Source organism: Xiphophorus maculatus, chromosome 5 (genome assembly GCF_002775205.1).
Source record: "Xiphophorus maculatus strain JP 163 A chromosome 5, X_maculatus-5.0-male, whole genome shotgun sequence".
Classification (NCBI taxonomy): domain Eukaryota; kingdom Metazoa; phylum Chordata; class Actinopteri; order Cyprinodontiformes; family Poeciliidae; genus Xiphophorus; species Xiphophorus maculatus.
The window spans coordinates 16,725,718-16,745,136 of NC_036447.1; the positions used below are offsets into that span (position 1 = coordinate 16,725,718).

The 19,419-nt window shown below is 37.7% G+C and overlaps 2 protein-coding genes across 6 annotated transcripts; one reads left to right on the plus strand and one right to left on the minus strand.

Moving 5' to 3' along the window:
- Positions 1-433: 433 nt before the first annotated feature.
- Positions 434-2,806, minus strand: anapc11 (anaphase promoting complex subunit 11). The gene is made up of 2 exons (XM_005803031.3): positions 2,500-2,806; positions 434-738 (listed from the first exon to the last, which is right to left on the minus strand). Exons 1-2 carry the CDS (start codon positions 2,606-2,608, stop codon positions 593-595), a joined length of 255 nt encoding a protein of 84 aa, XP_005803088.1. The 5' UTR covers positions 2,609-2,806; the 3' UTR covers positions 434-592.
- Positions 2,807-3,656: 850 nt separating this feature from the next.
- On the plus strand, positions 3,657-19,341 carry LOC102232547 (E3 ubiquitin-protein ligase RBBP6-like). 5 transcript variants are annotated; one of them, XR_002752763.1, is made up of 13 exons: positions 3,657-3,822; positions 4,596-5,235; positions 5,323-5,430; positions 6,260-9,729; positions 10,022-10,515; positions 11,059-11,205; positions 11,754-11,888; positions 12,444-12,593; positions 13,076-13,210; positions 13,775-16,090; positions 17,317-17,410; positions 18,328-18,438; positions 18,974-19,341. XR_002752763.1 is itself a non-coding variant. In XM_023333625.1 (13 exons), the coding sequence occupies exons 5-12, from the start codon at positions 10,051-10,053 to the stop codon at positions 17,407-17,409; spliced, it is 3,333 nt and encodes a 1,110-aa protein (XP_023189393.1). In that variant the 5' UTR covers positions 3,657-3,822; positions 4,596-5,235; positions 5,323-5,430; positions 6,260-9,729; positions 10,022-10,050; the 3' UTR covers position 17,410; positions 18,328-19,341. The 5 variants fall into 5 exon arrangements, 4 of the variants coding, with proteins under 4 accessions (XP_023189393.1, XP_023189392.1, XP_023189389.1 ...); XM_023333625.1 differs by having other exon boundaries at positions 10,022-10,098; positions 10,207-10,515; positions 18,328-19,341; XM_023333624.1 differs by having other exon boundaries at positions 17,317-17,414; positions 18,328-19,341.
- The last annotated feature ends 78 nt before the right edge of the window (positions 19,342-19,419 follow it).

A 19,419-nucleotide genomic window follows, 5' to 3' on the forward strand; every position in this document is an offset into this window, starting at 1 on the left:
ATGATTTTGAAACTGCAAGACATTTTGAATCCCAATTACTGCCCAATACCAGCTGATACAGCACAGGAAAGTGGAACCTGACTCGGTAGCCTCTGCTCAATCCAATAACACCATCAGTCTTGTGTCTGATGTTAATCTTTGACTTTAACCAGGATGCATTTTTCTGCTTTAAATGTGCTGTAATTGTGTAGGAATAAAAAGATTTCTTGCAGCATTAAAAACTGGACAGAAATGCTTTGGGTCAGATTTCTCAAAGAAAAAAAAAACAGTGAGTAAATTTTCATTTAGTCCTGCTGCAAGTTAGACGAGATTAAAAAGTGTATCTATGTCAAATTAATCAACCAGTTTAAAAGCAGGTTTTCCAGAAACATCAACCACTCATGAATGTTTTCATCCAAGTTGTTCCTGAAAGAATTAAGTGCAATAGCGACACACAATGTTATGTTTACTTTATTACAAACTTAACAGAAATTATATCAAAAATATCCACAGCATTAAACAAACAGGAAACTCTGCGGTTTACAGGAGGTAAAAAAAAAAAAAAGAATTCCTGTGAAGCGTCCATCTTTATAGTACACATAGTCGACCGGAGTCACTCTTTGAACTTCCACTCCTGACGACACATAGGGCACTGCTGCTGGACTTGCTGGGAGTTCAGCCACTTCAGGATGCAGTGCATGTGGAAACAGTGAGAGCACTGACCCCAGACCAGAGGGCAGTCGTCTCCAGGAACTTTGCCTGCAAAATAAGAAATATATTACAAAACCATTAAGAGTGCACACAAGAGAGGTACATAATCTAAACCCGTAGATACAATGCTAAATACTAAGCCTTTATTTCAGCGTATGATGTTATTGGCAGTCATGGCACCACAAACATTGTCATAGCAACGTTTTTCAGATACCACTGCTTGCTGTTGACAATAGGTTGGCTGTAAAGCAGCTCGACTCCTTTTTCAAGCATTTTTGATTGGCCTTTAAAATTACGAAAAGAAAAAAAAACTTAAGGGAATTTGGATGGATCTCAGCTGATAAAGTTAGTACAGCAGACAACTGGCCATCTTTTACAAATTAAAGAAAATGTAATAAACTTTACCTTGAAACACTTTACAGGGCAGGTACATCACAGGATGTTGCACACGGATATATTTTGAATAGTTAGACACCCATACAGTGTACTTAAACTTTGTTATATTAAAAACTTGATGCCCTAAGGATACAAAGGACCTAGTGCCTGTTCAAGGTATTCGATATTTAGCCCAGTCCTACTTTTCTGTTTCGCTATTTATCACACGAAGCTAAAGTAGCTTCCGATTCGGTAAAAGGCTAGAGGGCGATTCCACCTAATTTTTCACTACCTTTCGCATCTTTAATAGACTCTAGTTTAAAAACTAAAACTAATAGCAGTCTAGTTCTAAATATTCTGCTATTAGTTGAGAATAATCCAGTCCAACTTTGAAGTGTCTAGGTGTTGTAGTTTTGGAGCTAGAGCGGTACTAGTGCAACCCAGATACAAAAAAGTGGTAAAATCGCCCCTTACTGAAGTTTCACAAATCTGATGAAAGTTTCACAAATCACAAACATGGTTATAAATGTTCTGCTATTAGTTGAGAATAATTTAGTCTAGGTTTGAAGAGTCTAGGTGTTGCAGTTTTGGAATTACAGCAGTTATATTATGACAGAGATCCCAAAAAGTGGTGAAATGAACCTTTATTGAAGTTTCACAAATCAGAAAAAGGTTTCACAAATCACAAACATGGTTCTAAATATTCTGCTATTAGAGCAGAATAATCCAGTCCAGGGTTGAAGTGTCTAGGTGTTGTAGTTTTGGAATTAGAGCAGTTCTAGTGTGATCCAGATGCAAAAAAAAGGTGGTGAAATCAATCTTTATTGAAGTTTCACAAATCAGAAAAAGGTTTCACAAATCACAAACATGGTACTAAATATTCTGCTGTTAGTGGAAAATAATCCAACCCAGGTTTGAAGTGTCTAGGTGTTGTAGTTTTGGAATTGGAGCAGTTATACTATGGCAGAGCTCCAAAAAAGTGGTGAAATCAATCTTTATAGCAGTTTCACAAATCAGATAAAAATTTCACAAATCACAAACATGGTTTTAAATATTCTGCTATTAGAGCAGAATAATCCAGTCCAGGTTTGAACAGTCTGGGTGTTGTAGTTTTTAAACTAGAGTCGATTAAAGATGAGGAAGGTAGTGAAACATTAGGTGGAATCGCCCTTTAGCCATTTCCCGAATCGGAAGCTAGAATTGGAAACCAACCTCAGCTTCGTATTTATCACTAAATGTGGTCACAATTCTTTTGTCTGATATGCACATTAGGGTTTCAATATTCAAAAATATTGAAATGAATGTGTTTTATGAGTTGTAAGGAAATTGAGCTAAATGTTTAGAAAATGAAGGGCATTTGGACTTTAGGCTAACATTAAGTGGTCAAGCAGACAGGCAGTATGTAGGACAGCAGCCCCCGGCTCAGGTACTCACAGTCCGGACAGCAGCCGTTAAAAGGCATCCTGCAGATGCCGCAGTTTTCATCGTTAGCCACCCAGGACCAGGAGGCCACTCCGCTCCACTGCCTTATCTTCACCTTCATTCTCTCCGAGCTGCTGTTCAAACCCGAGTCAAACGCTGCGGCTCACAGTCCAGCTCCTCAATAAATTACATATCAAACATTAAACAATTGGACTCTGTAAGTAGTATAGATTAATTCCACGCTAGTCAGCTACATTGATTGAAAGACTTCTTCTTCTTCTGCTTCCTTTTCTTCTTCTTGAGCTTTTTCTTTTTTTTTGACAGTTGGCTTCTTCTTCTTCTTCTTCTTGTTTTATGGCGGTTGGCAAACAACTTACATTACCGCCACCTTCCAGGTTGGAGTATGGATCACACGCTTATACCCTCCCCATAATACCCGTTCTTCTTAGAAATCTAAAAATACTCTCAAATATTATATCTCCTGATGATTTCTGAAATATTTCTTCTAAATCTAATTTACAATTATTCAACTCATTAACCAACATCTCTCTCTCCCTTACATACTTATTGCATTCTAAAAAAAATACACGCTGTATTGTTTCCATCTCTCCACAATATTTACAACAACCTGTACTGTGTTTATTAATTAACTTAAGAGTACTATTTAACCTTGTGTGCCCAAATCTGATTCTGGAAATAATATCTTCTTCCCTTCTATTCCTATTACCTTTTCTATACCCCCCAACTCTTTTTTGAATTTTATAATAAAATCTCCCCTTTTCTCCTCTATCCCACTGTTCTTGCCATTTTTCCTTCATGTACTCCTTAACAACACTTTTTATCTCATTTCTACTTATTTTAATATTTAACTCAACAATTTCCTTATTAGAGGCTCTCTTAGCAAAACTATCCTTGGCAGTTGGCTTGTAAACAGCTTTTAGGTACATTACTGCCACCTTTTGAATCGGAGTAGGGATCATAATCTATTTCTTACCACCGCTTTCTGAGCTATCTTATTTTTTTGTATTTTATTTATTTATATATATATTTTTTTTTAAATATGGGCCATTAACTGGTTCCCAGGATGCCAGGAGCAAAACACTAGATAGGAAAAATAAGAAGTCGTTCATCCTCCTACCAGAAGGGGCAATATTTTGGAGGAAGTAAGTTGAAACCAAACGGCCTTTTTCCAGCATAACTTCGGCTTCATTCGTTTATTACGTGATATTGCTGAATCAAGCGCATTAATTAATTGCTTAATCGTGTTTACGCGTTTTATTTTAACTTTAAAGGAATACAGCTACTTCAAGAAAGTGGAGTCATCCCACGCAAACGGTAATTTAACGGGATAGTATTAAGTAGATACATAAACAAAACTAACCTCAGTCTCACAGCAACCCATTTTAAATGGATTAAACTAAATGCATTGTTTTTGGCTTAAATCGTCAGCCTGTTACTTATAGCTTATGTTACATTTACATTTGTAAAGTGTGAATCTTTAGACTGTATCGCATTTGACCTCTGAACGGTTAGCTTCATTTTAGCTGAGGAGCACCGCTGAAGTTAGCACCCAGTTCAGCACAGCCCCGTCGGCCAGAGAAACTGATCCTCGTAAGGATTCTGTACCGTTTAATTGACAATGGTGGTAAACGGACTTAGTTATTCTACACTTCTTGCATATTTTACCATACTAGTTCAAGATATGACAACCGGTTATTCTGTTTATGAAATGACGGAATTGGTCAACTTCAATAAATTTAATCTTACATTTCAGCTAAGTGCAATGTGTAACTGGAGCCCTTTTTAGATGATACTAATGTGGAGCTTGTAGCTACAGACTCACCATGTCGGCAGCAAAACGATGAATGGGTTGTGGACATTCACCATATGACCACTGTTAGTAACTGTGGAGGTGTCTGTGATGCTGTGGGCCTTTTTGCTTTTTCTTCGTTTGCTAGTTCGAGGTATCAAACGGAGGATATGAGTGAAAATCTGTTGTACTTTGCCAAAAGGGTCTTCATTTGGCCTTTCAACAGAATAATGGTCTAATACAGATGGAAATAGTTCACAAGACACAAATAACCCCTCTTTTTTTCTTTTCTTTTCAGCTATAAATGTGAAAGGATGTATTCACAAGGATCTGACTACAGTTACAGGCGGCAGGATGGTGACAGAAATTCAAGACAGAAGTGGGATGATTATGATGACAGACGGGAAGACAGGCACGACTTCTGCAGTAATACACCTCGGGCCTCTTATTATAAGTACAGCAGTGAGGGACACAGTAGCACAACCAGGGTGAGCAAAAGTCAAGATTACAGCGAGTCTCCTAAAACACTCTGCAGCTCAGATTCAGTAAGCAGAGAGTGGAGTAGAATGAGCCCGGTGAGGAGGCGTTTGTCCCCACCTGATTGGGATGTGTCTGAAGTTAAAAGGCGAAGGCAAACAGAGGAAGATGATACGGATTATAGATATAAACGGGATTCCCCAGAAAAAGCTCACAGGCTGTCACCAGCAAGTTTTTCACGTAACCAACAGTTGGGATATTCGCAGTCACATGAAGATGATACCAGATACAGGAAAATGTCGCCATATTCCAGATCCAGAAATCAACGTGAAGAGCTGCCTCACAAATACCAGTATGAGGATTTCTTTGACAGAGATTCATCTGATCGTTTCGAAGGAAGTGCTTATAGGAGACCTGGGTATTCGCTAGAGAGGACCCTCTCACCAGATGACACTACAAAGGTTAGTTGTGAGTTTTAATGCTTTTAACAGACATTACATTTAAAATTAAGTTTATTTGATTAATAAAGATGTTCAAATATCTAATAGATTCAAGCCAAGATGAGAGAGAGAATACCCAACTCCTCGGCATCTGGGTATTATGATGAATATTATGAAAACAGAACCACGGTGCCTCTAAATGGATCCAGTGGACAGGTACATTGTCTTCTTAAGTGTTTTTTTTTCACTTTAGCTTTTTGACCACAATCAGAAGACCTGAGTGACCTGGAAGATTGATATGACAGCAGCTATATAATGTATTTTGGTGCCAAGAAATTCAGTGATTTATAAACTAGCAACAGTATTTTAAAGTATATTCTCTGACCTGCAGGGAGCCAGTGTAGGGACTTTAGAACTCGTTTGATGTGCTCTATCTTCCCTGTTTTAGTAAAAATGCGAGGAGCAGCGTTCTGGATCAACTGCAACTGTCTTAATTTATTTTTTTTAAGCAAACCCGTGAGGACACCATTGCAGTTTTCAATGTGACTAAAAATAAATGCATGGTTGAGTTTCTCAAGATGTTTTGTAGAGACGTTAATTCTTTAATACTAGAAATGTTCTATCAGAAGACATGGTTTTATTCTGATAGAAGGCTGACTTTGTAAATTGTCTTTATGTGATAATTGTCTTTAAATTTATCTGGTATGTCTCTACCAGATACCTAATCAAATCTATGCTTTCTTGTGAATTAAATTGGAGTAACACAAGCAGGCTGGAAGGCCAGTTTCTGGGATTATTAATGTGTACTTTTTATAGGACTTGTGATTCCTGATATGCAATGCAAAACAGCACTATTTATGTTTTTCTTGCTAAAATATACAGTTCCTATTTTTTTCCTTGGCTTACAACTTTAAACACAGAAACATTGTTGCAGTCTTATTAATTTCTCTGTGATCAGAAAACGTCAGCAGAATATCTGCCTCATTCTTAAAATAATGTTTTGAATTCATAGATCTAAAGTTGTGGCTTCTATGTTTCCCATCAGTCTTCTAAAAGCGACGCCCCTCTACAGAGAGCCGCACTCCCCGAAGACAAGTCATCCAAAGGCTTCCAACGCTTTCTTGAAGTACTCAACAAGGGCGTGAATGTTGACGTTCTCACTCAGATAGTAAGTCAGAGCCCTGCACCACAGTGTGATGGGCCCATTATTCCAAGGTCTTTTGTGAAAGTTGCAGATCAACAGTGGTCTCCCAGTTGCACTGAGAGGCAACAGAAATCATATAAAGATAACAGCTACTGGAATGAAAGTAAGGGCTCCCTCAGGTCGACATCTCCGCTGCCTCATCATCACTCCGCTAGTCCAGACCGGAATGTCGTGTCTATTGGCAGCAAATCCCCTTCAGTGGAAAAGACGAGTATAACACCTGAAGATGAGCAAAAGCGCAAGCAAATGCAAGACGTTTTACAGGCTATCGGTGTGGATTTGGGATTCGAGGAGCTCGGTCAAATGTCCCATCGAATCCAGGAGCGTCTTTATGGTAAGAGGGATAACGAGCGTGGCCGCAGATTAAGTAGAGAAAGAGGTGTTGGACAGACGTTCACCGAGGGACGCAGAAGTAGATCGTTGTCAAGCAGTTCTAGTTTTAGCCCACCAACTCAAAATTTTTATACAAGGAAAGACTCCTTAAGCAATTCAAGGGACGAAGCAGACCTGCAGCGATCTGAACGCAGTTCGGAGTTAAAAAGGAGGACTTTTCAGGATGGTCAGAGCAGTGAGGAGAGTAAAATGAGCACAGTGAAGAGCATTCCTGTACTGAATGTTGCTTCCAAACCTATCTCTGCTGTAAGGCAACCTTCTCCAGCAATGATGCCTCCAACTCTTCCAAGGCTACCTTATACTCCCATCACCCATCCACCACCGTCATACCCAACTGTTCCTCCACCTCCGCTTCCTTTCCCGCCTCTTGCCGGACCAGGAAGTTTCCTTCCCCATGTGCCTCCCATGCTCCCTCATCCTTTCTTTCCACCTCCAAATGTCTTTCCTCCGCTGCACCCTCAAGTGAGACCGCCATTCCCACCGAACCTGCAGCTTTGCAATCCAACAAACGTAAAGGCTCAACCGGCCATGAAAACAAAGCAAATATCAAGAACGCAAGGAAGGCGACGCTTTCTGCAGTTTATTAAGTGAGTGTGATATGTCATCATTCATATGCTTTTTTTTATTTGGAAAACACTGAAAAAGACATAGTTTGTAGCTTTTTCTTATTTGTTTTGTAAAATGCACAAAACAAACAATGTAACCTGGTTGGAGGTAATTTGAAGGCGAAAAATAAAACTGTACAGTTAATGGTCATAAAGTAAATAGTTTTTGCTCGAAGTAATCGTTTCCACCTAAGAATGACACATTATTGCATTTGATGAAAGAGAATAAACACTGGACATCTATCATAACTGAACCAGTAGTGGAGTTTAGTCTGTAATGATCAACATCTGTTTGGTATCCAAAGTTCATAAATTCTGAATTCTGCCATGAGTCCAGCTCTGGCTTAGAAAAATTTTCTTTTGCATGCATATATTTCATTTTTTTGACTGATTTTGTTAACATAAGGAAAGACTATTGAATTGTCTTGTCAGGTTTACCTCATTATTTGTGTACTTGTAGTTACCACTTGTTTAATAATATGAAGTGTACAACATTAAAAAGTTATTCAAAGGAAACTTTGAAGCAATTGTTCTTTTATTACTGATTTTTTTTAATGCAGTGAAAGTAGGTGTTCTTTTAATAACAATATGGTCTTGCAATTGTTAGTCCATATTGCTATTTTTACCATTGTCAAGATTTTTAAAAATCTGCAGTTTCCACTTAAATTTCTTATTCAAATGTGGTTGAAAGCAGAAGTAGTGACTGGCGACAAGCAAAAGCTGTCTTGTCTAATCACATATAAAAGCTAAATTGCTAAAGAAATTGATATTGGTTCTGGTAGAAAGGTGTCAGTCTGGTTAGTGTATTGCAGTTTGTAGGACATTGGAACTGCATGATCCCAGAACATTTAGGGCACCAACACTGATCCTTGATCATGGCTGCAGAAATAATGGAAGCAAGAGCAATAGAAATATGCTGTATTATAATCAGACCGGCCTGGTCTGATCAAACACTTTTCTTTTACATCACGTGGATTACCAGGTGGCGGTACTCTGCTTACCTCAGGGATAAAAGATGCACCGTAGGAATTAGACAACCATTTGAGGCACTGTAATACTTTGGGTCTGTTCCTATGACGACTGCAACTTACCTTAGCATTGTGGCGATCCGTGTACACTTGACGTTGATAGATTGCTTTGACTTCTTTCAGCAGCTTAATTATCCCAAAAGGCAAATTTGGTACAGGATTACAACAAGTTTAAGTTGTCCTATCCTATCCAGTTTTTTAAGGTCTTGTTTTGTAATTTGCAGGATTTAAAGGATATGCTTCTAACATCTTCGTGACAATCCGCTACTCTATCATGTCATAATATTGTGCCTGATCGGTGTGTATACTTGGTACAATATTAACAATAACAGGAAACATTTTTTTTTTATTTATGCATTCACTTTTCAAGTACACATACACTTTTTCCTGTTTCTTGTACAATATGTTTTGTGAAATATGCATCCTACTTTACTTCTATTGGTATATCTATATATGCATGTCATTTAAATTTTATGGACCTGGCCAGCTTTTAAAATTAGCTTGATACAACCTCAGATAAACCATAATGTATTATGCATAGGTCTATGAATAATATGATTATTATTCAGATGCTTATTCCAGATGTAAAAGCAGTTTCTGGGTAAAAAGAAAAAAAAAGTTCCTAGCTCACTTGAAAATCTTGTTAAATCACCTCTAGTTCTGATTGCTTGAAGTAAATGTCTCCTGTTTTGTTTTGTTTTTTTATTTCATTCTGATTGACATTTTGTCTTTAAAAACGGACACAAATTGTAATGTCCTGAATCAGTCATTCTCAGGTAAATATGTGTCTGTTTACTGTGTAATATTACAATCAGAGTGGAGGTAAATTTTGTCTTGCTTTCACTTAAAAACATTTTTAAGTTATGGCAGGTTTTTGAGTTGTTTAACAGATTTTGTATTTATGTAATTTTAACAAGTGGAAGGGTTTAGTTGACTTTTCCCTGATATTAAAATTACCAATATATTTAGTTAGCTCATATAAGAGTTTCAGACAACGAATATTTTTTTCTGTAGGCATCTCCTCAACGTGTTTTTGCAGTGGTGGTCCTCCATCACATAGGTGGCGCTATTGAACAATTATCATTTTTAACGCCTTAAAGATTCTGTCCTTTTGCTCTCCAGAGCAGTTTATGGCCGAATTATTTTGACCAGACCTTTTTCCACCAAAGAAGGTTAATTTCGTCTACGTATTGTCACAACAAGCTATTTTGGAGCTCATTTTATTTATGTTTTTGATAAAGACAACTATTCGGTTGTGTAGCAGATGACGGTTTTCCAGCAGAAGGTAAACCTGTTAGCTTCTATGCTATCCTCTTTGTAAACACTTTTTTAATCATATCTGATTTTCCGTTGTTTCTAGTTCAAGTATTATTTATACTTGAACTAGGATCTAATGATGTTATACTTTTATATCTGCTTACGTCAAACACCCTTCCATCAAGCTTGGCTGTTAAACGCTGATTCTCGAGTGTTTTGGTGTCGCTAGCTAAAATGAATTATTCTGTTTTGAGCGTTTATCTGTGGGATCGTGACTTCAGTACTCTGTTTAACGTGTGTATGTATCCTCTTGTCAATAGAGCCTCTATAAACTGTGAAAGGCAGTACGATGGATTCACATGACAATGCCTGGAGTTTTCCTGCTCAAAGGCTGCAGGTACGTCTGGAGCCAGATCAACAGAAGCTTGTTAACACCAACAGGATAGAGAGAGTCCAAAGATTTACCGATCACTGGCAAACACGCCCTATGTACACTGCTGTCCAGCCTCACAGCGGTGGTGTAGCCTGGAAGGAACAAAGCTCCCCATCCCTGAACTCCCCAGACCCAGATGGAAACCCATTCAACTCAGAGGATGAGGAAGATCCTGAGTTGGCGAGAAAGAAGCGAGAGCTTCAGGAGTTACATGAGCAGATTATGCACAAGAAAACCACCATCGCTATCAAAACAATTGAGATGATTGTGAAGAATCCAGATTCTCCTGATGACCAGGAGTTTGATACTTACAATCCTGAATCGCTTCGAGACAGAGTGACTGAGATATTGCAGCAACGTTCATTCAGCTTTTTCTCCAAGGTAATGTCCGTAAAGTTTTATGTGCAGATCTGAGCAGACTTTGATAAAAGTTACATACATAATTCATACTCATTTTGGTATTAATGTGCTGACCCTAACCCTCTTTCCAGGTTTTAAGTAATATATAAGTTACTATTGTAATGATTTTAAAGATAAAAATTAGATAGGCAAGTTTTAATTTATAGTTGACATCATTCTCTAATCATAATCCAATCAAAATTAAAGTACAAGTTTAAATACATAAATACATTTTACTGAATCTTAGAATAAATTACTTTGAAAAACTTAGACTGTGTAACTTTAAAAGGCTAAGTTTTCATAATTGATTGGAGTTGGTAGTTTTGCTGGAATCCAACCAATTTAAAGTTTTCTTTATTGCTTTGAAGACCATATTGTTGAGATTCCGCTTGCTAAAGGGTATTTATAAAAATATCAGTAGGTGGATGTATGTATATCTTTTGATCTGGTTTGGATGAGAGTATATCTATAATGAATTCAAGCAATGATTATTGCATCTTCTAATTCTATTTTTCTGATTGCCAGGTTAAGTTATGTAAACAAAAAGTAAAAGCCGCTGCTTCGAGAAAAGATGAAGTGAAGCAGCAGCACCACCCACTGAAGCTCAGAGTGAAGGCATTAAATGCACACAGACTCAGGGACCGTGGCATTTTACCACCGAGCAGAGAGAAGGTTTGTACTAAGCGTTTTATGAATAAATTTAATCGCAATGGAAAGAAATCCCATTACTAAACATGCATTTAAAATGATCTAAAACCTTCTAGAAATTTAGAATATGTTTAGATGAGGATTATAAATTTGAAATCAGAATATATTTGTTATTTTTAAGAATAACATAATAAGTCATCTTATATATGTTTCTCTTAAGATGCACTATTTGGGGAAATTATGCACGACCTGAGCAAAGATTTATAGTGTGTATACACAGTTGCATGTTTTAGATTTAGCTTTTTTTAGCCATTTCAAAAACAAACTGACAGTCCAAAAAGGTTTTTTTAATTTTTGTTTTTACTTAGAATTTTTTACATCTGTTTTTTATTATCCAGCTGTGCTACTGTAGTGCCATAATATGAATTTATGTGTGTAGTTCCCATCTCCTCACAGAAACCTGTTCTGGAAGAATTGTTTAAAGAAGCTAATAAAACTGCTGTTGGTGTTTCTCCCACTGTGAATGTGTTTGTATTATTGATGCATAATGTTAATGCACTGATGTTTGACAGATCCTTGATGTTCCTCCACCTCTCACCACCCGGGCTGTTGCTTCACCGGCTAAAGAGGAAAGCAACGCTGCTAAGGGCTTCGAACGCTTCCTGAATGTGCTCAACAGAGGAGCTGATCTCAACCTGAAAAGCATGGTATATACAACAAAAAATAAAAATAAAGAATGTCAAATGTATAACAAGAGCTATTACATGGATTGGGTAAACAAAATAAAAATATGCATCTGAATAGAAATGTTACTAACCTCAGTTGAGGACAGTGATACGTAAATGTTGCTCCATCAGTTTTTTTACTCTTTGCGAGACCAACGTCAGCAAAGTATGTAAAGCAAATTCCCGTTCTAGAGCCTAACCAGGACTCTAGTTTTACTCTAAAGCTTGAAAACCCATAAATTCTGCAACAACAGCAAAGCATGGTGATGGTAGCCTCCTGCTGTGGGGGTGTTTCAATGTTACTGGTAGTACCGGTATTAACTTTGAATTCATTTAACTACATTTAAAGTGGAAAATGAATCCCAAAACATATGGAATGAATGAATCACATGAAATGTAACTTCCCAACAACCTCAATTGATTTGTTATTTTGACTACTCTTACGTAGAATCGAAGCGATTCAGGATGCGTCAGAGCCGAAAAGACGAACATAATTTCTTGTTTTCTCAATATTGATGAGTGTGTGATGTTTCTCAGCTTTCAGATGACCCTCTGCCTCCTCCTGACCACATCATTACTTCGCCTGCAAAGCAGCAGCAGGAGGAGACCACCACCAACAAGGGATATGAGCACTTACTCACTGCTCTCAAGACAGTCGCAGCAGCAGTCCCTAACATGAAAAAAACGGTACGTCAGGTTGGTTTTCATTTACAGAGCAATGAACAATGTTTGCCCCTTAAAGATTTCTTCTATTGTTTTTTCATTCCACTGGCCTGTTTATGTGTTTAATCGGGTCATCTTAATCTAGTGTTAAAATACGTTTGATCTGAAACAATTAAGCATGACAAAGATGCAAAAACGGAAGAAATCTATAAAGGCTGTGTTTCACAGCACTATATATGACAATATTATTAATAGGACAAGAATTGTTCATGTAGAATAATGTCATTCTTCAAGTTTTATTGACAAGATAAACGTATTTGAACATGATTCCAGATTACGTTAAACCCCTGTAACATTGAGAGAATTGGAGCACCTCAAATCTCTAAAAAGACAAAAGAGAGAGAAACAAAAACTTAAAGAAGTGTCTATCCTGCTAAACGTTAGCTTACTTATTGCCAGATTAACTACTGTTTCATTAATTTTTATGAATGTGGGATGATTCACAGGGTCCTGATGTCCCTCTGCTGCCTCCTGGCTGCAGCATTACTTCCCCTGAAAGGCAGGAGAGAACCACAAGCAAGGGATATGAGCGCTTACTCAGTGTTCTCAACAAAGGAGCTGCTCCCAACTTGAACACCACGGTACGTCCTGTAGAGTTTTTCTTCTATATGGAAACTGGCATTTGTAGAGTGTTTAATTGTGTAAATCTTTATTATTATTATTATTATTATAAATTAGATCTAATAAAAACCAAAAATTCAGATTCTAGAGGCTTGGTGAATACGTTTTACTTTGGGTTGTAATTGTATGTGGACAAATAGCTTGTGTCATAAATGTATTAAAAACGGTTTAGCACTTTCAGTACTTTTCAGGATCATCAGTGGGTCTTGATGGTCGTCACTTACTTGGGCTCAGCTCTGAATTCAGTCTCTGTACTCATGACAGCTGTTTAAAGATAAACCAGAGTTCATGTGCAACATGGCTAGTTCAGGATAATATGGTATGCCCAGCTTGAATTGAAGTTTTTATCAAATATTTCAAGTTTCGCAAGGAAATTAGTTTGTGGAAGATCTTATCGTCAATTATGTCATTATTACAATAGCAGCAGAAAATATAGTAATAAAACTTTTAAGCCCACATCGCACAGCCGTACTTGGTATATTCCCAGATTAAATTTATGTTTGTGTGTCTTAAATGTTTTTCAGATCCCTGATGTTTCGCTAAATCCTCCCAGCCATAGCGACCCTCAGAGAACAAAAAAGGAGAACAGTACCAAGAAGAGTCCTGAGGGTGAGAGCAGAGCCAGTCGAGGTTCTGAGCATACAGGGCAACATTCTGAGAGTAAGAGCAGTGCAAGCACAAAATTTGAGAGCAAGAGCAAAGCTGACAGATGTTCAGACCATGAGAAAAGTGAAAACAAACATTCTGATCATGAGAAAAGTGTCAACAAGCATTCTGACCGCAAGACCAGTCCAAAAGGAGGCAATGAGGGCCAAACTGGTGACAGCAGAGCTTCTGAGCCCAAGAAAAGTGTTGACAGAGGCTCTGACCTTGAGAGTACCATCAGCCGATGTTCTGAAGTCAAGAAAAGAAATTCTGATTGTAAAGACGGAGCTGATAGAGGTTCTGAGAACGCGAACAACCTCGACAGACCTTCTGAACGCAAGACCAGTGTCCACAGAGTTTATGAGCGCGAGAGCAGTGCGAACCAAGGTTCTGAGATTGAAAACATTCTCGACAGAAGTTCTGAAACCAAGAGGAGTGTCAGCAAGGGCAGCGTTGATCGGCTCCTTGAAGACAAGGGCAGCTTGACAAGAAATTTTGAGTCAGATAGCGGTGCAAACACAAGTGCTGGGCACAAGAACAGTGGCGACCAAGTCTCTTCTCAGTCAGAGAGCGGTGTCAGTAAAACTCTTAAAAGTGAGAACGAGAAGAACAGAGGTCTCAAGAGCAGTGATAACAAAGGTTTTGAGCGCTTTGTGAGTCTGCTCAACAGTGGAGTGGACATCACCAAGCTCAGTAAGATGATCAAAGATGAGGTAGATGATCTCCCAAAAACCTCTCCCTCTGGTTTGAAAAAGGCCCCCAAGAGTGAAAACCAGAAGTCCGATACTGGATTCTCGCTGCAAGGCTGCAGTGGGATCAGCAGCGTAAAATCAAAAACTGTCAATCAAGAGACGTCTTCACCTGAAGACGTTGAGATAAAGAAAGTTAAAAAAAGGAGCAGTTTGGACTCCAGTAGTCAACCAGAGCCTGCCCTGGAAGTGAAAAAGAAGAAGGAAGAGGAAAAGGGAACCTCAGAAATAGATGAAAAGCAGAAACAAGTGCAGAGCATTCTTAAAACATTGGGTTTGAATTTGGATGTGGAGGAATTGACCAAACTAACAGATCGCACTCAGGAGAGGCTATATGGAAGGAAGAATGAAGGTAGAGAGACGAGCGAAAGCAGGATGGAACAGAAAAGTCAACTTGCGCTCTCCCATAAAAAACACAGTAGGTCCCGCTCCTCCTCTTCCTCTTCGTCGTCTTCTTTGTATTCTTCTTCTTCCTCTTCCTCCTCAACTTTCTCTAGATATGCCTCTAGAAGCCGTAGTCGGAGCCCTCGGGGCCGCCGGCATCGGCGCTCTCGCAGCAGAGATGCACATAGACGTTCTCGTGACAGAGGCAGAGATGGAGGGAAGGGGCATAGCAGGACTGAGGCCAATAAAGACGCCCAGAGGCCCAGTTACAGAAACCAACAACATCCTTTTTGTTCTCCTTACGGTACTCCTTCTGCATATGCCGATTACAATTTCTACCAATATGCCCAGTATATGAACTACTACAATGCCTACAACAGTGCTATAAACTCCAATTGGGTATTTGATCCAAATCAGAGTCATGTGCCACCGTCCCGTTCACAGTGGCACTCAGTATTAGCAGATATGAAGCTTCCCAACCAACCTGGACAGATCTCACTTCATGACTTCATGCTGTTCATGAATCCAGACTTGTCTGGGAGTGAAGGTCAGAGCAACGAACCCTCTGGTTCTCGTTGCCTCACGGTCATCAATACTTTACCATCTTCTGCAAGCAGCGCAACTGAATGTCGACGGTTAACGAATCTGGAGAGGAATGAGTTGGGGTTGAAAAGAAAGAATCATATAAAAAATAAGAGAAAACAGTCTGCAAGATCAACTAAAGACTTTACACCGAAGAGAATCATAGAAAAGTCTACTGAGAAAAAACCTGCAGAGACATTGACTGCAGAGAAAAAAGCCTCAGAAACGGTTTCTATGGAGAAAAAAACCCCAGAGACGGTTGCTATGAAAGAAAAGATTGCAGAGACGGTTGTTATGGAGAAAAAGGTTGCAGAGACGGTTGCTATGGATATAAGAGTTGCAGGGAAGAAAACCATCAACTCGAAGACCTTAAACTCCACGCCGTCACAGGGTAAGACTTCTGGTGCTATAACCAAGGCAATGGAAGAGAAGAAACGTCGCCTTACAGAGGAGAAAATAAAGACCAACCTGAGGGAAAAGGTAAATTGACTTTTTATTTTTCCTTTTTTTAAATTTTTTTTACCTTTTTCACTTGCGCTATGAGATTTCTATTATTCTACTTCAGAGGTATTCCAAACTATCCACCAGATAAAAGGTTCTACCTTAGATCAGTGGTTCCCAGTCCTAGTCTTGCATGTTTAAGATGTCTGTCTGGTCCAGCACACCTGATTTGACAGATTGATTTACCTTCTCAGCATGCTATCATGATCTGCAGCAGCGTTTTAATGACACATTCGATTAAATCATGTGTGGCACCAGAGAAATCTCTACAGTGTCTGGCAGAAGTTCTCATATCTAGGGTCCCAACTTTATCTCAAAGAGTTTTGAATTTACTTTTAAAGTATTCCAGATCTGGACAAATACAGTGTGAATTTTTGTCTTCTATATTTTTTCTCTTATTATGTTATCTAAAGGGTATAAAATCTAAATTTCTAAAGTAAGATGAAGATTCTTTCCTTGATTTTGTTATTTTATATCCTTTTACATTTTATGAATAACCAGAGAAAAGCACACATTATAAAAGTCGTTACAAGTAATAAATATCATTGAATGAGCTGCTCTTCACATTCATATTGCAGCTGTAATAACAGCACAATGTGGATAACAGAAAAGGAGCACGAAGGACTTCCATGTCCTTTTTTCTATATGTCATGTCTGTCCAATGAGAGCAATGATCGCCAATCGCGTGGCTTTGTTTACAAACTATAGTCTGCTTGCAAAAAGGCAGAATGTGAAAACAAACTGCACCAAATGTAAAAAAATATAGTCCTCTTTTGGTCTGAACCAAACAAGCGGACCAATAACACCAGAAGTGTTTGAAAATTTAAAGTAGAGCTGATTTAACTTGATGTTTTTCTCTCTTATGAAATCCTAATGAAGCACATTTAACTATTTTTTTAATTTTATTTTTGTATTTAATGTCCAGTTGCTGGAACCACTGATGTGAAGTATTTGCCCTGGTCTCAGTAAAGCTCCACGTTTTACTGATTGCGATTATGTGTTATGTGCAAGTTTTAAGATGCATTTAGTTATCAATAAAATTGATAATATATATCAATATATATATTATATTCCTTTATTTAATCAGGTAAACCCCGTTGAGATCTAGATCTCATTATCAAGAGGGACCTGAAACAAACTTATATATATATATATAAAATGTCTTGACAAGACGGTACAAATATTTCTACAAAATCTTTTTGTAGCTTCTAGAGTTTAACCGGAAAGCGAGGCTGCTGACACAACCCACCACCACCATCAAGCCATCAGCAAACTCCCTGGACTCTGAGCTCCTTTAATGCAAGTAAATTACATTTTCAGCTCTGTTGTGTCCTTGTCTTTTCTTTAATGTCTGTACTGGCTCAAAGTTAATGCCACTTCATCTCTTATTTAAGTTTCTAGTAGATTGTGTTGCTCAAAGTGATGTGTGTGTGAAATTCTACAGAATATCAAAAGTACTTATTTTAGATTATTAATTTGAGTATAAAAATCCAATTTGCTCAGAGGTAACATTGAAAGCTGTGTGTTCATGCTCTGCATGTACTCTTCTTAACCTTTTCCATGAACAGTAGAAGGTTAGTCAGACCTCTCAGAGCCAAATGGTAATTAACTGGAAATTCAGCAGTTTAAAACTATTCCTTTAATTGGAGATTAATGTGTTGTAGAGACGACTTATTTCATTTTTGACTTGGGTTTCTGAAATATCACTCCTCCCACCCCTCTTTTTTAGCGTGTAACATGAATTTAAATAATTTATTAATAGGTTCCTAAATGTAACTGTCAAAACATTTATGATGAAACCCCTTGAATGATAGAGCTGGTATTATTTTTAAACTGTTGACATAATTTTAACAAAACCTGATATCTTCTGAACTAATGTATTTATTTTTTATCTGATGCATAAAAAACAACGGGAGTTTATCAAATCAATTTTGATTCATGAATTATGCAGATTTTAACTGGCTAAAATTTTAATGCAGTTAATCGCTGTTTTTGTCTATATGGTTTTATATTAAAATGCAATTAATTTTACATGTAACTCCATTAAGAATGTTAAACAAGTCCCACCACTAGAAAAGCACAGAGAATTGCCATGCTTAAACTCATCATCATGGGAACAAGCCTCCCATTCCAGACAAACTTTGACATGTGTAGATATATGTAAATTTATATACAGTATAATGCAACTTTTAATTGTTTGTTCTCTTTGCTTTCAGGGATCTGTAGAAACTCTGACATCCCCCGTGGATCGTTGACCTTCATTTCAGTCCTTACATAAACATTTTGCTACTCCCTGTTCGAGCTGAATCCTCCTCCAAATACCACAAGTAAATGAAAACTTCCTCAGAAGAATTTACTTTAAGTTGTTCCTAGTTTATATCAAAGTTTTTACTTTTGTCACCACTAATTATGTTATGTTCTAACATTTATTTGCTGGTTCTGTTATAGTTAACCTCTTTTTGTTGCCAGGAGTCTTTTAGTTTGTCTGGTTTCTCTAGTAAACTGTTTAAAAACTGTTTAAATTATTGTGGATGTTTGATTTATTTAGTTATACTGTAATTTTGAGGTGCTACTTCTGAAAGTCTTCACTACCTTAACGTAAAACTCCAAGGGCAAAGTTGGTCTGTGGAGCTTGTCTGTACAGCCAGACAATAAGCTGAATTTTTTTAAAAAGGAGAAACCTTATACATAACTTTCTCTTGACTTTGGATGTCAAAAATTAGCAATGAACAGAAACCGTATTAAATATGTGGGAGATGAGAGGCTTGTCTCTTTAAACTCAATAATTGCTGACTAACTGTAGAATATGAATTTTTTAGTTTCCAATTCTTTTCATGTTTTTTGTTTTTTTCTTTTACTAAGGGACATGTGGATCAAGTAAAACCCAGAGACTTGGATCTGTAACTACAATAACATTGCCTCAGCAAACATTCACTTAAGGGTACCAAATTCATGTACAGGCCACACATTTCAGATTTCTATTCATATAAAAGTTAAATCCTTCACTACTTTTTATTGGTCTTCAGTGTAACACATTGAAGTTTGTATTTTCACAAAGCATTTTTTTATGCATTTAACAGCAGAAGGAAGTAGGTTTATATTTGGCATTGTACTGCTCCAGTGTAAATTAAAATTTTCAAAAGATGTGGAGGGTGTTAACTTCTTTGAGTGCATACTGGATTGTAGGCAGTATCACATATGAGACAGAATAAAATGTCAAGCGATCAAGACTATGGGTTTGTGTTAAAAATAATTCAGTTTCCATTAGAAAAACAGGAGGAAATTAAATTTTCTGGTTGAGACTTAAA